This window comes from Cebus imitator, unplaced genomic scaffold (genome assembly GCF_001604975.1).
Source record: "Cebus imitator isolate Cc_AM_T3 unplaced genomic scaffold, Cebus_imitator-1.0 Scaffold214, whole genome shotgun sequence".
NCBI classification, from domain to species: Eukaryota; Metazoa; Chordata; class Mammalia; order Primates; family Cebidae; genus Cebus; species Cebus imitator.
Genome location: NW_016107529.1, coordinates 2,780,743 through 2,794,227, shown reverse-complemented (window position 1 = coordinate 2,794,227; position 13,485 = coordinate 2,780,743). Strand labels below are relative to the sequence as shown.

General features: G+C 42.1%; 2 protein-coding genes across 2 annotated transcripts in view; both read left to right on the top strand.

The window, feature by feature from the left end:
• The window catches only part of TXNDC12 (thioredoxin domain containing 12), a 38,146-nt gene that overhangs the window by 18,444 nt on the left and 6,217 nt on the right, over positions 1-13,485 (top strand). Inside the window, exons 3-4 of the mRNA XM_017548776.2 lie at positions 9,923-9,975; positions 10,815-10,888. Of these exons, the coding sequence (XP_017404265.1) occupies positions 9,923-9,975; positions 10,815-10,888 (127 nt within the window). The remainder of the gene's footprint in view (positions 1-9,922; positions 9,976-10,814; positions 10,889-13,485) is intronic.
• Positions 4,824-6,940, top strand: KTI12 (KTI12 chromatin associated homolog). Its single transcript, XM_017548775.2, has one exon. It carries the CDS (start codon positions 5,115-5,117, stop codon positions 6,177-6,179), a length of 1,065 nt encoding a protein of 354 aa, XP_017404264.1. The 5' UTR covers positions 4,824-5,114; the 3' UTR covers positions 6,180-6,940.

The following is a 13,485-nucleotide window of genomic DNA, read 5'->3' as shown; positions in this document are numbered from 1 at the left end:
AAAAGGAATCTCCACAGTTCTTGGATATTTTTCATGGTATTTAGTGCAATATCATAAACCTAGAATAACACCATGAAACCCATAGAAAGTGCCATAGGTGATGCTGGAAGTGTTTCCAAGAAGCAGAGAAAACTCATAACCTTACAAGAAAACATTGAATTGCTTGATATGTACCGCAGACTGAGGTCTGCAGAGGTAGTTGCTTGCCATTTCAAAATAAATGAATGCATTTTGAGAGTCTGAGGCAGGAGGATTGCTTGAGCCCAGGAGATCGAGACCAGCCTGGGCAACAGAGTAAGACCCTGTCTCTACAAAAAAATTTTAAAAAAAGATAAATCCAGCATTAGGACCACGATTGTGTAAAAAAAAAAAAAAAAAGGAAATTCATGAAGTTATCACTGTAGCTATGCCAACAGGTGCAAAAATCTTACAGTTTTTGCCAAATGCCTTTTTATGTGCATAATATGTAGCTTTTGTGTGGGTACGATAAGCAAAGAGTATCCATTGACTCTAATATGATTTGATAAAAAGCAAAGTCATTATATGGCAACTTAAAGCAAAAAGGTGAAGTATCTAAAGCTGGAGTATTTAATGCCAACGAATGATGGTTTGCTGATTTTAGAAAGAGGTTTGTCTTAAAAAATGTCAAGATAGGTTGTGTGCAGTGACTCACACCTGTAATACTAGCACTTTGGGAGTCCAAGGCAGGTGGATCATTTGAGGTCAAGAGTTCATGACCATCCTGGCCAACATGGTGAAACTCCATCTCTACAAAAAATACAAAAATTAGCCAGGCAGTAGTGGCCTGCGCTTGTAATCTCATCTACTCGGGGCTGAGGCAGGAGAATCACTTGGGCCTGGAAGGCAGAGGTTTCGGTGAGCCAAGATCGTGCCACTGTACTCCAGTGTGGGTGACAGAGTGAGACTCTCAAAAAAATTCAAGATACAGGAGAAGCAGCTTGTGCTGACCAAGAGGCAGCAAATGAATTCTTGGACACTGTTAAGAAAATCATTGAAGAGAAAGGATATCTGCCTGAACAGGTGTTTAATGTAGATTAAGGTACCCTGTTCTGGGAAAAAAATGGCAAAAAGGACATTAATAGTAAGGAAGACCAACAAAAAATACAAAAATTAGCTGGGTGTGATGGTACGGGCCTGTTCTTCCCGCTACTCAGGAGTCTGAGATAGGAGGATTGCTTGAGCCTGGAAGATTGAGGCTACAGTGAGCCCTGATCGCACACCACTGAACTGTAGCCTGGGCAACAAAACAAGACCCTATTTCAGTTTTTGAAAAGAAAAAAAAAATAGTAAGGAAGAGAAGCAAGTACCAAGATTGAAGGCAAGAAGAGATAGGCTAACTCTACAAAAACAAACCCCAGCACTTTGGGAGGCAGAGGTGGGACGATTATCAGAGCCCAGGAGTTTGAGTCAGGTTTGTCATTAGAACTGCCCTTGTCCATAAAGCTGCTAACCCCAGTCTTGAAGAGCAAAGACAAACACCAGCTGCCAGTGTTTAGGTTGTGCAATAAGAAGGCCTAGACAACAAGAACCGTTTTTCTGGACTGGTTCCATTGATGCTTTGTTCCTGAAGTCAGTAAGTAGACTTGCCAGTAAGAGACTGCCTTTTAAAGTTCTTTTGATATTGGACAATACTCTGGCCACCCAAAGCTCCATGAGTTCAACACCAAAGGCATAAAAGTGGTCTATTTGCCTCCAAACACAATATTTAAATCAGCTACTACGTCAGGGAGTGATAAGGACCTTTAAGGCTCATTACACACACTACTGGAAAAAAGTGGAAAAAAGATTGTGCAAGATATGGAAGAAAACCCCAGTAGAGAGAACATACCATTGTTGTAGAAATAGCTGTGAAGGCCATCAAGCCTGAAACAATAAATTCCTGGGGGATAAAACTGTGTCCAGGTGTACACAAGACTTCTCAGGGTTTATGACAGACAATTAAAATTATGAAAGAGATTGTAGATAATAAAAAAAAAAAAAAAAAAGGATGAGGGGTTAAGGGTTTTAAGATATGATCTTGGATTAAATTCAAGAGCTAATAGACACCACACCAGAGGAATGAACAGCAGATAACTTGCTGGAGATGAGTGCCAGATGATGAGGAAGAACATGTAGAAGAAGCAGTGCCAGGAAACAGATCTGGCAGAAGGTCCTAATTATTTAGGACTGCTTTTGACTTATTTTACAACATGGACTCTTCTAAGGTACGTACCCTGAAAGTAAAGCAAAGAAAAAGGATTGGTATGGTATGGAAACATTTTTAGAGAAATCAGTCTCCCTCCCACTCCCCGTCCCCCTCTAAAAAATAAAAATAAAAAAGAAATGAAAAAGCAAAAAAGTCGGAAATTATAATGTATTTCCGTAAAGTTACAACAAGTGTGCCTGCCTGTTCTGCCTCCCTTTCCACCCTCCTCTGCCTCTGCCATCTTGAGACAGCAAGACCAACCCCTCTTCTTCCTCCTCCTCCTCAGCCCACTCAGCATGGAGACAAGGATGAAGAACTTTATGATTATCCACTTCCACTTAGTGAATACTAAATATATTTTTGCTTCTTTTTGATTTTCTTTTTATTTTCTTCTTTTTTTTCCCCCTGCTTCCTGGAAACATTTTCTTTTCTTTAGCTTTCTTTATTGTAAGAATACATATGACATTCAAAATATGTGTTAACTGAATATATTATTAGTAAGGCTTCCAGTCAACAGTAGGCTATTAGTAGTTAAGTTTTAGGGAGTCAAAAGCTATATGCAGATTTTTGGCTGCATTGGGGGGTCAGTGCCCCTCATCCTGGGGTTGTTCAAGGGTCAGCTGTACTAAGTGCTACTTAGGCATTAAATTATGCAAATCAACTCATTTAATTCTCACAACAACTTTTTGAGGTGGTGGTATTGTTATCTTAATTTTAGAGAAGAAAAAAGTAAAGCACAGTTTTTTAAGTTTATCAAGGTAACTTGCCCAAGATCACACAGCTAGCAAGTGGCAGACCTAAGCACTCTGGCTTCAGAGCCTGCTCTTTAAAATTGTATACCACACTGCCTACTAGAGTCAAGTTGAATAGTCTAAAGTCTCAAGTAGGTTTAGTTTATGCACAGACAATTCAGTGCATGAGGAGGGAAAGGCAGGGCATGAGAGGGAAAGCTAAGCACTGGTCTGTGTTTCCTTTTTTTTGTTTTTTTGAGATGGAGTTTCACTCTTGTTGTCCAGGCTGGAGTGCAATGGTGGCACGGTCTTAACTCACTGCAATCTCCACCTCCCGGGTTCAAGCAATTCTCCTGCCTCAGTCTCTCGGGTAACTGGGATTACAGGCTCATGCCACCACACCTGGCTAATTTTTTAAAATATATTTTTTGTAGAGACAGGGTTTCACCATGTCGGCCAGAGTGGTCTCGAACTCCTGACCTCAGGTGATCCACCCTCCTTGGTCTCCCAAAGTGCTGGGATTACAGGCATGAGCCACCGTGCTGGGGCTGTGTTTACATTTATTTAACCCTCACAACAGCTTACTAAGTTGGTACACCTGTGAAATAACTGTTGTTATTTTATAGAAGGGGAAATTGAAATACAGAAAAGTTATATAATTTGCCAATAATTACAATGCTAGTAAGTGGCACAGCCAAGACTTGAATCTTTTTTACTATACAGTACCAGAGAGATGCAAAGACCCCAGTATATGTGCACCTACAGTATACACACATACACATGCACACTCATATTTCTGCACCTACCATTCTATAGTGCTTGCTGTTTATAGAAGAGATCCAACAGTTCCATAGCCCTGGGTCTCAAACCTTCTGCTAGAATAGAGTTGCCAAATTGAGCAAATAAAAATAAAGGATGACCAGGCACTGTGACTCATGCCTTTAATCTCAGCACTTTGGGAGGCTGAGGCTGGTGGATCACCTGAGGTCAGGAGTTCAAAACCAGCCTGGTCAACATGGCAAAACCCCTTCTCTATAAAAGTATGTAAAGTAGCTGGGTGTGGCGGCAGACACTTGTAGTCCCAGCTACTTGGCTGAAACAGGAGAATCACTTGAACCTGGAGGCAGAGGTTGCAGTGAGTTGAGATCACGCCACTGCACGCCAGGCTGGGCAACAGAGTGAGACTGTCTCAAAAAAAAAAAAAATAATAATAACAAAGGATGCAGGCCAGGCATTTTGGCTCACATACCTGTAATCCTAGCACTTTGGGAGGCAGAGGTGGTACAATTACTTGAGCCCAAGAGTTTGAGACCAGCCTGAGCAACATACTGACACTTCATCTCTAAAAAAGTAAATTAATAATAAAAAATTAAAGATGCCCAGTTAAATTTGAAATTTAGATAAATTTAAATATATCCATGCAATATGAGACTCACTTAAGCTTAAAAATGTTGTTGGTGTTTATCTGAAATTTAAACTTAAATGGGCATTCTGTATTTTATCTGGCAACCCTACTAAGGAGAAAAATTCCCATTTGTCTTTCAAGTTCTAAGTCAAATGAATATTCCTATATTAAGTCTTCAATGATTTCTCTGGGTAGTTTGTTTTTCCCTTCTGTTCTTTTATAACCTCACCTGCATCTATCCATTATAGTATTTATTACTCTGATTGTAGGTGCCTGATCCTTCCCATTCAGACCCTTTATCTTTTGTGGGGAAACAGTTTTATGTTTATCTTTGAATTCCCAACCATGAAGATGTTGAATGCTTGAAATGGTAATTTAATAAACATTTACTGAGAGCCAGTAGGTGTAAGAGGAGGAATGAAGGAGAACCAGCATTTATGAATTGGCTTCTATATGCTAAATATAGTGCTGATTGCTTATAATATTTAATGCCCCTGAGGCCTTATTAATAAATGGACGGGCAGGCTTTGGCTGCAGGGAGATCACATTCTCCCGAGGCCTATAACACTTGGCATAAATAACTGATGCCATTCTAGTCTCTGCATCTTTCTAAGAGCTTTCTCCTAGTTGGCATAGAACTCCTGTTTCCATAGAAACAAGGTCTGTAAAAGTCAAGGGATAGGAAGAGCAGTTTGCACTTCCGGCGTACGTCGGGACGCGGACAACCCGGAAGTTGACGCAGCGCGGTGGCATATGGTCGCTCCCTGAGAGGATGCCGCTCGTGGTGTTTTGCGGGCTGCCGTACAGCGGCAAGAGCCGGCGTGCTGAAGAGTTGCGCGTGGCCCTGGCGGCCGAGGGCCGCGGGGTGTACGTGGTGGACGACGCGGCTGTGCTGGGCGCAGAGGACCCAACCGTGTACGGCGATTCTGCTCGTGAGAAGGCACTGCGTGGAGCTCTGCGAGCCTCTGTTGAGCGGCACCTGAGTCGTCACGACGTGGTCATCCTGGACTCGCTTAACTACATCAAAGGCTTCCGTTACGAGCTTTACTGCCTGGCGCGCGCAGCGCGCACCCCGCTGTGCCTGGTTTACTGCGTACGTCCCGGCGGCCCGAGCGCTGGACCTCAGGTAGCGGGCGCGAACGACAAACCGGGCCTGAACGTCAGTGTGAGTTGGCAGCCACGCGCTGAGAAGGACGGGGGACCCCTGGCGGCCGGCAGCAGTGTCCTCAGGGAACTACATACTGCGGGCTCCGTAGTAAATGGAAGTGCCCAGGCCGACGTACCTAAGGAACTGGAGCTAGAAGAAACCGGGGCTACAGAGTCACCAGCTCTCGTGACTCCGGAATCAGAGAAATCTGCAAAGCATGTGTCCAGTGCCTTTTACCCTCCCGAACTCCTGGAGGCCCTAACGCTGCGCTTTGAGGCTCCCGATTCTCGGAATCGCTGGGACCGGCCTTTATTCACTTTGCTGGGCTTAGAGGAGCAGTTACCCCTGGCGGAGATCCGCTCTGCCCTGTTTGAGAACCGGGCCCCACCGCCCCATCAGTCTACCCAGTCCCAGCCCCTCGCCTCCGGCAGCTTTCTGCACCAGTTGGACCAGGTCACGAGTCAAGTATTGGCCGGACTGATGGAAGCGCAGAAGAGCGCAGTCCCTGGGGACTTGCTCATGCTTCCTGGTACCACAGAGCACTTGCGGTTTGCCCGGCCCTTTACCATGGCGGAACTGAGTCGCCTTCGTCGCCAGTTTATTTCGTACACTAAAATGCATCCCAACAATGAGAACTTGCCTCAACTGGCCAACATGTTTCTTCAGTATCTGAGCCAGAGCCTGCACTAACCAGAGGAGGTGGGGGGCCGGGGGAAAGCCATGGCTTCTTACTTCCACTGCACATTGTTTTTCTGGCAAGAATAAGCTGAAGGTCTTCAGAGCATATCAATGCAATACTGTACTAGAGCTGTTGTGACTGATTCACTCGAACTTTCCTGCCTGTCTCTGTGTCAGGCCTTGGGTTTACAGCATAAGTTGAGACTAAAGAGAATGGAGAACTATCGTGGCGCATCCTGGGAAATCCCTCCAGAGAACAGACCTCAGGTGGATAGGAATTGCTTAGATTGGATCCTACTTGGGATATTACAGAGCATTGACAATTGACTTTCCTCATCTGAGGTGTGGGAGAACAGACTGGATGGATGAGAATTGTTTTAAGCAATTGTGAACAGAAACCAAAGATGGCACAGTTCTGCATCTGTACCTGCCCTTTTTTCATGCCACAAAAGTATTTTTTGAGTACTGTACTGACTTTGCTAGTCTTTATTCTGAGACTGAGTTCACAGATAAATCCATTGGTTTCTGTGCTTGGGAAGCTTTGTTTTTGTGGAAGTAGGACAGCTATCTCCTAGATTATTTCCTCTAATAAAATCTTTTAAAATAGGGAGTCTCCTGGAATCCTTTTCACTTAATGTAACTTAATGTTCCCTGTGTAACTCCATGTAATATTTTGGGTACATTTGTCATTGGTCTGCCCTTAAGTAGTATTTTGATAGTGCTGAGAATATAAATTTTGATCTAATCTAGAGAAATTATAACAATATCCTTAACTGTTGTGCTTCATTCTGTATTTCAAGGCAAATATTGTAAGCTTGGCTTTCATTTTTCATTGATTTCATTGAACAAATGCTAGGTACCTACTTTAACAGTGCCTGTGATTGTCAAAGACTAATTAGATGCAGTATTTTTGCTCTTGAGATATGTGGTGCGAGGCCAGGTGTGATGGCTCATGCTTGTAGTCCCAGCACTTTGGGAGTCCAAAATCGAGGTCAGGAGTTCGAGATTAGCCTGGCCGACACAGTGAAACCCTGTCTCTGCTAAATACACAATAGTCAAGCATGATGGTGTGCCTGTAATCCCAGCTATTCTGGAGGCTGAGGCACGAGAATCCCTGGAACCTGGGAGGCAGAGGTTGCAGTGAGCTGAGATCGCACCACTGCACTCCAGCCTGGGTGACAGAGTGAAAGTGCGTCTCGAAAAACAAAAAGAGATGTGGTGAGAAGTACAAGTAAAAGATAGGATGATGTCAAAATGCTTTGGAACTGGTGAAAAGGACTAACTAGCTGCTAGGAAAGGTGGTTTTGGAAAGGCTTTATAGAGGAGTTAACATTTGAACCACGTCTGTAGAATAATGTCAGCAAAGGACCAAATAGTAAATGTTTTTAGGCTTTGTAGACCATCAGATACTGTTGCTACTTATAGATGGCAAGTAAACAAATGAGCATGAGTGTATTTTAATAAAGCTACAGATACTGAAATGTGAATTACATTTAATTTTAACATATCACAAAGGAGTCTTTAGATTTGCTTTGCAAACATTGAAAAATGTGGAAAAAAATATTTGCATATCATGGGCCCTATGGAAGCAGGAGGTGGGCTGGATTTGGCCTGCAGACCCTAGTTTGCCAACCCTTGCTCTAGAAGAATAAATAGATGTTTGCCATGGAGAAAAGAGAAAGCAAGACATTCTAAAACATGCATGGTCTGAAACTACGGAGCTGTTCAAAGGTGAGATAGATGGGCTGCCTTGATGGCATATTCCTTGCTCATCAGGTAATCGATACCACCTTTTGTTTCTGGTAAGAGGATTCATGTGTGAAATGGAGGTTTGGATGAGGCAAACTCAAAAGGCCTTTTCCAATCTTCATTCAGTTGGTTATTGATTGAATAGGGTTTAACCATGGATTCTGGATTGCCATTCTAAATTGAAGTAGACTGTAATAGAAAGAACATTGGTCCTAGAGTCAGACTTCTGAGTTAGCTAGTAAGCAGCAGGACATAGGTTTTTGTTTGGGTTTTGTTTTGTTTTTTGAGACGAGATTAGGCTGTTTCCCAGGCTGAAGTGCAATGGTGTGAGTAGCTGGGACTACAGGCGTGCACCCCATGCCTGGCTAAGTTTTGTATTTTTTTGTAGAGACAGGTTTTCACCATGTTGCTCTGGCTGGTCTTGAACTTTCAGCTTAAGTGATCTTCCTGCCTCGGCCTCCCAAAGTGCTGAGATTACAGATGTGAGCCACTGAGCCCAGCCTAGAATCTAGATTTTATGTGGCCAAATATTTACTCTTATTGAGCATCTCAGTTTTCTCATTTCTGTTGTGAGACTGTTAATAGTATCTACCTTAGCGTTATTTTGAGGATTTAAATGAGGTAATCCATATACAACACAATGTCGTATAATAAACATTAAGCACATTTTAGCTATTATGGTTATCTGTATCCTACTGGCCACCTAAACTTGTCCTACTTATTTGGTTTACAAGCTTTTACAAGTATTGGAGGCGAAAGTCCATCCAGATGTGAGATAGGCCTAAAGTGAGGTAGCTGAATAATTCATTTGACACTTAATGAATGAGTTAATTTATGTGTATTTACAGTAGTGCCTGGCATATGGTAAATGTATATATGTGTTTGCTATCAATGATATATGTGTCAGAGATAAGGGACATAGAGGCAGCTAAGAGTGCCTTGTCTTAGGAATCCCCAGCTCCAGTGGAGGGAGATGGGTAAATAATAAATGCAGATCAATATGTTAAGTATATGGTAGCTTTTATACAGTGTATGTTGTTATGGTGACATGGGGTTGTGTGATGGAGAAAGCTAATGGCTACCTACCTACATGGGGTCTTCCTACTAGTTGTCATTTGAGCCTTGAGAGCTTAAGAGCTTCCTCTAGCCAGCCTGGTTCAGGTGGATTGCATTGCTCATTGTGAACACTTTCGTCCCTGATAATAAAAATTATATTGTAGGAAAATCGTGAAATACAAATGTACTATAGGAAAACATCTACAATCCCATCATCCACAGAAAACTGCTATTATGTTTTGGTACATTTTCTTTTAGGCTCTTTTCTCTGTACATATTTTATAATTAAAATCAGACTATAGGTATGTTTGTATCCTAGTTTTTTATATAAGCTACCAATGAAAAATTATTTTCAATGATTATATAACAATAATCATTTAGAAATACTGTAACATTTTGTTTGTTTGAGACAGAGTCTTCTGTTGCCCAGGCTGGAGTGTAATGGCGCGATCTTGGCTCTCTGCAACCTCTGCCTCCCAGGCTCAAGCAGTTCTCATGCTTCAGCCACCCCAATAGCTGGGACTACAGACACATGCCACCACGTCCAGCCAATTGTTGTATTTTTAGCAGAGACAGGGTTTTGTTTTGTTGGCCAGGCTGGTCTTGAACCCCTGGCCTCAAGTGATCCACCCACATCTGCCTCCCAAAGTTCTGAGATTACAGGCATAAGCCACCGTGTCCTCCCTAACTTTAAAGCCCAAATTTCCAGAATTTACAGAAATGTTAGAATTTATCAATAATTTTGTTACAGCAATTATCTATTGTTATTGAACATTTAATTTATCTTAAGATTTTCCCAATTGAAATAATACTACAGAAATATATTCATATATTAATCTTTATCACATTTTTTTTTTGGTGCTGTGACTTGGATTTGAATCTTTAACACATTTTATTAGATTTCAAGAAGTGGAATTACTAGATTATAATTTCTTTGTTTTGCTTTTAAGTGGACTGCCCCTGATGGTGATTATTCATAAATCATGGTGTGGAGCTTGCAAAGGTAAGTGCCAAGTGCTCAATCTAAATTCAAAACTCAGATGTGTTGTCACATATTAACATTTAGCAAATATTGGCACTGACTCTGGCCCAGTACTACTCACTATTTAAGGGATACTAAAGAAATATATGACATTGGCTGGGCGCAGTGGCTTACGCCTGTAATCCCAGTACTTTGGGAGGCTGAGGTGGGCCGATTACTTGAGGCCAGGAGTTGACCAGCCTGACCAACATAGTGAAACCCCACCTCTACTAAAAATACAAAAAAATTAGTCGAGTGTGGTGGCATGTCCCTATAATCCCAGCTACTCAGGAGGTTGAGAATCACTTGAGCCTGAGAGGCAGAGGTTGCAGTGAGCTGAGATCATGCCACTGCACTCCAGTCTGGGCGACAGAGTGAGACTCTGTATCAAAAATGATAATAATTGGAATGTATGCATATATGCGACATATATACACACATACTTATATGTATACACATATATATACATATGTGTGGCAGACTGTCACTCTATTGTCTTTCACTTCAATAGTTTTTGAAATGTAACTATAAAAAGCAAATAATGCTTTTCCCCCTATTCATATGCCATTATCCTTGTTTTATAAATGAGGTAACAGCTTCAGAGAAACAAAATAAGTTACTCAAGGTGATGTAGCTATGCAGGTTCAGAATCCAGGTGGCCTAATTCTTTATTTTTAGAGTATAAAAAAAAAAAGTTCGTTATATGAATCAATTCAAGAAATGCCTAAACTACCAAAGAGAAATAGTGGTGCTTATGCTTTTTAAGGTTTGAATATGACAATGATGTTTTTTCTTCTATTCCAAAATCTTTTCCCCCATAGCGCTGAAGCCCAAATTTGCAGAATCTACAGAAATTTCAGAACTCTCCCATAATTTTGTTATGGTAAATCTTGAGGTAAGATTTTGAGAATTTCTTCTTTCTGCTATGATTTTAAGACTTTTAAAATTAACATCAGTTGTGCATATTTATTATAGCTTCATTAATGGTATAAAATCAAATTTATGTAAGTGTTTTTCTCTTGACCTCTAATACTAAGGCTTGTATCAGATGTGTTAGAAAGCCATCTAGGCTGGGTGCGGTGGCTCACGCCTGTAATCCCAGCACTTTGTGGGGCCGAGGCGGGTGGATCACGAGGTCAAGAGATCAAGACCATCCTGGCCAACATGGTGAAATCCTATCTCTACTAAAAAATACAAAAATTAGCTGGGAGTGGAATTGCTTGAACCCGGGAGGCGGAAGTTGCAGTGAGCTGAGATCACGCCACTGCACTACAGCCTGGCAACAGAGTGAGACTCTGTCTCAAAAAAAAAAAAAAAAAAAGCCATCTAACATCTATTTCTGGGAGGAACTAGGAGAGGAGAGATTGAATAAGATGACTAAATTTTTTTTTGACACAGAGTCTTGCTCTGTCACCCAGGCTGGAGTGCAGTGGTGCAATCCTGGCCCACTACAACCTCCTCCTCTTGGGTTAAATCAGTTCTTCTGCCTCTGCCTCCCAAGTGGCTAGAATTGCAGGGAGGTGCCATCACGCCCAGATAATTTTTGTATTTTTATTTATAAAAATTTTTAAAATTATTATTATTTTTTGAGACAGAGTCTCACTGTCGCCCAGGCTGGGGGTGCAGTGGTATAGTCTCAGCTCACTGCAACCTCTTCCTCTGGGGTTAAAGTGATTCTTCTGCCTCAGCCTCCCCGAGTAGCTGGGAATACAGGCATGTGCCACCACACCAGGCTAACTTTTGTATTTTTAGCAGAGATGGAGTTTTGCCATGTTGGCCAGGCTGGTCTCGAACTCCTGACCTCAGGTGATCCACCCACCTCAGCCTCCCAAAGTGCTGGGATTACATGTGTGTGCTACCATGCCTGGCCAATTTTTGTATTTTTAGTAGAGATGGGATTTCACCATGTTGGCCAGGCTGGCCTCAAGCTCCTGACCTTAAGTGATCCACCCGCCTTGGCCTCCCAAATTGCTAGGATTACAGGCATGAGCCAGCACGCCTGGCCTTAAGATGACTAAATGTTAAGGTCCTTTTATCTTTATGATTATGACTTGTTTTACATCTTTGTAAAGCTAGGCTAAAGGTATAGTCATACGTGCAGACCACAACTTTCTGCAAAATGTGATTCTGTTATAACCAAGTGAGTTGAATGGACAGCGCCACACTCTGAGTTCAAATCACAAGTCCTTTATTGCCAGCGACCGAGAGTCAGCTCACACTCAAATCTCTCAGCCCCAAGGAAGGGATGTGATTTCCTTTTATATGTTGCTCAGGGTAAGGGGGCAAAGCAGAATTTTACAGAAGCAGAATAAGCGAGTTAGGGGAGGAAACTGGTAACCAGGGGAGGTGGAAGTTGTCATGATTGTTGGTTACTGAGGAGTTGATCACAATGAGCAAGGGACTTGCCAAGCAGGATGTGATTACAATGGTTGCAAGATTGTGGGTACAGCGTGACCTGGTGGTGCACAGTGTGACCTAGTTGTGCACCTGGGGGAAACATGGCGGGGAGAGAAGCTAAAATGGAGTCAGTTAGGCCTATATCTAAGATGAAGTTTGGTTTATCTCAATTCAATTGAGCGCTTAATCTGTGCTGGGCTTATATGTGCAACCTGCTTATTTCCTTATGAAAATAGCTTTTGTGTACCTCATATAGGTTACAGGCCTTGGAATCCTGAGTCATAGAATGTCAGATCTTAGAGTTGGAAGAGATTTTTAGGCTATTGGTACTGTCCTCATTTTATAGGAAAAACATCTTAGGCCTGAAGCAAGTATGTGATTTGTCAAAATCATAGAGCCTCATAAGTGATAAGAATAGGTACTCTGACCTAGCCGTGCTCTCTTTTAGGCCATACTTTCACATATGGGGTACTCAGATGCTCTTGATATACTGCTAGCTGTAAGTTTCTGTAAAGATAATATTTACTTGGGCCAGGCACAGTGGCTTATTCCTATAATCTCAGCACTACGGGAAGCTGAGGTAGGCAGATCATGAGTCAAGAGATTGAGACCATTCTGGCCAACATGGTGAAATCCCATCTCTACTAAAAATACAAAAATTAGCTGAGCATGGTGCTGCACACCTGTAGTCCCAGCTACTTGAGAGGCTGAGGCAGGAGAATCATTTGAACCCAGGAGGCAGAGGTTGCAATGAGCTGAAATCTCGCCACTGCACTCCAGCCTGGTAACAGAGCAAGACTCTGTCTCAAAAAAAATAAATAAATAAAAAATAAAAAATAAAGATGATGTTTACTTAAGCATAAGTCTGAGAATCTTGTGAACACATTAACAGTTAACAGTGAGGCAGCTAAGGGATTGCTTATGTAGCTAGTGGATAGACTGAATGCTGATTCACCTCACCATATTGAAGTTATATTCAAAGAAATGACCCCAGTTAACCCCTGAAATGGGAACCACATCATAAATTGTAAAACTATTGATTGCCTTTGCACATGAATTCCTCACTACTTTCTGTGGTGAATTGGGATTCCTAGT

What these genes read in the sequence shown, in the direction of transcription:
- KTI12 (XM_017548775.2), top strand. Translation starts at nt 5,115, where the DNA reads ATGCCGCTCGTGGTGTTTTGCGGGCTGCCGTACAGCGGCAAGAGCCGG.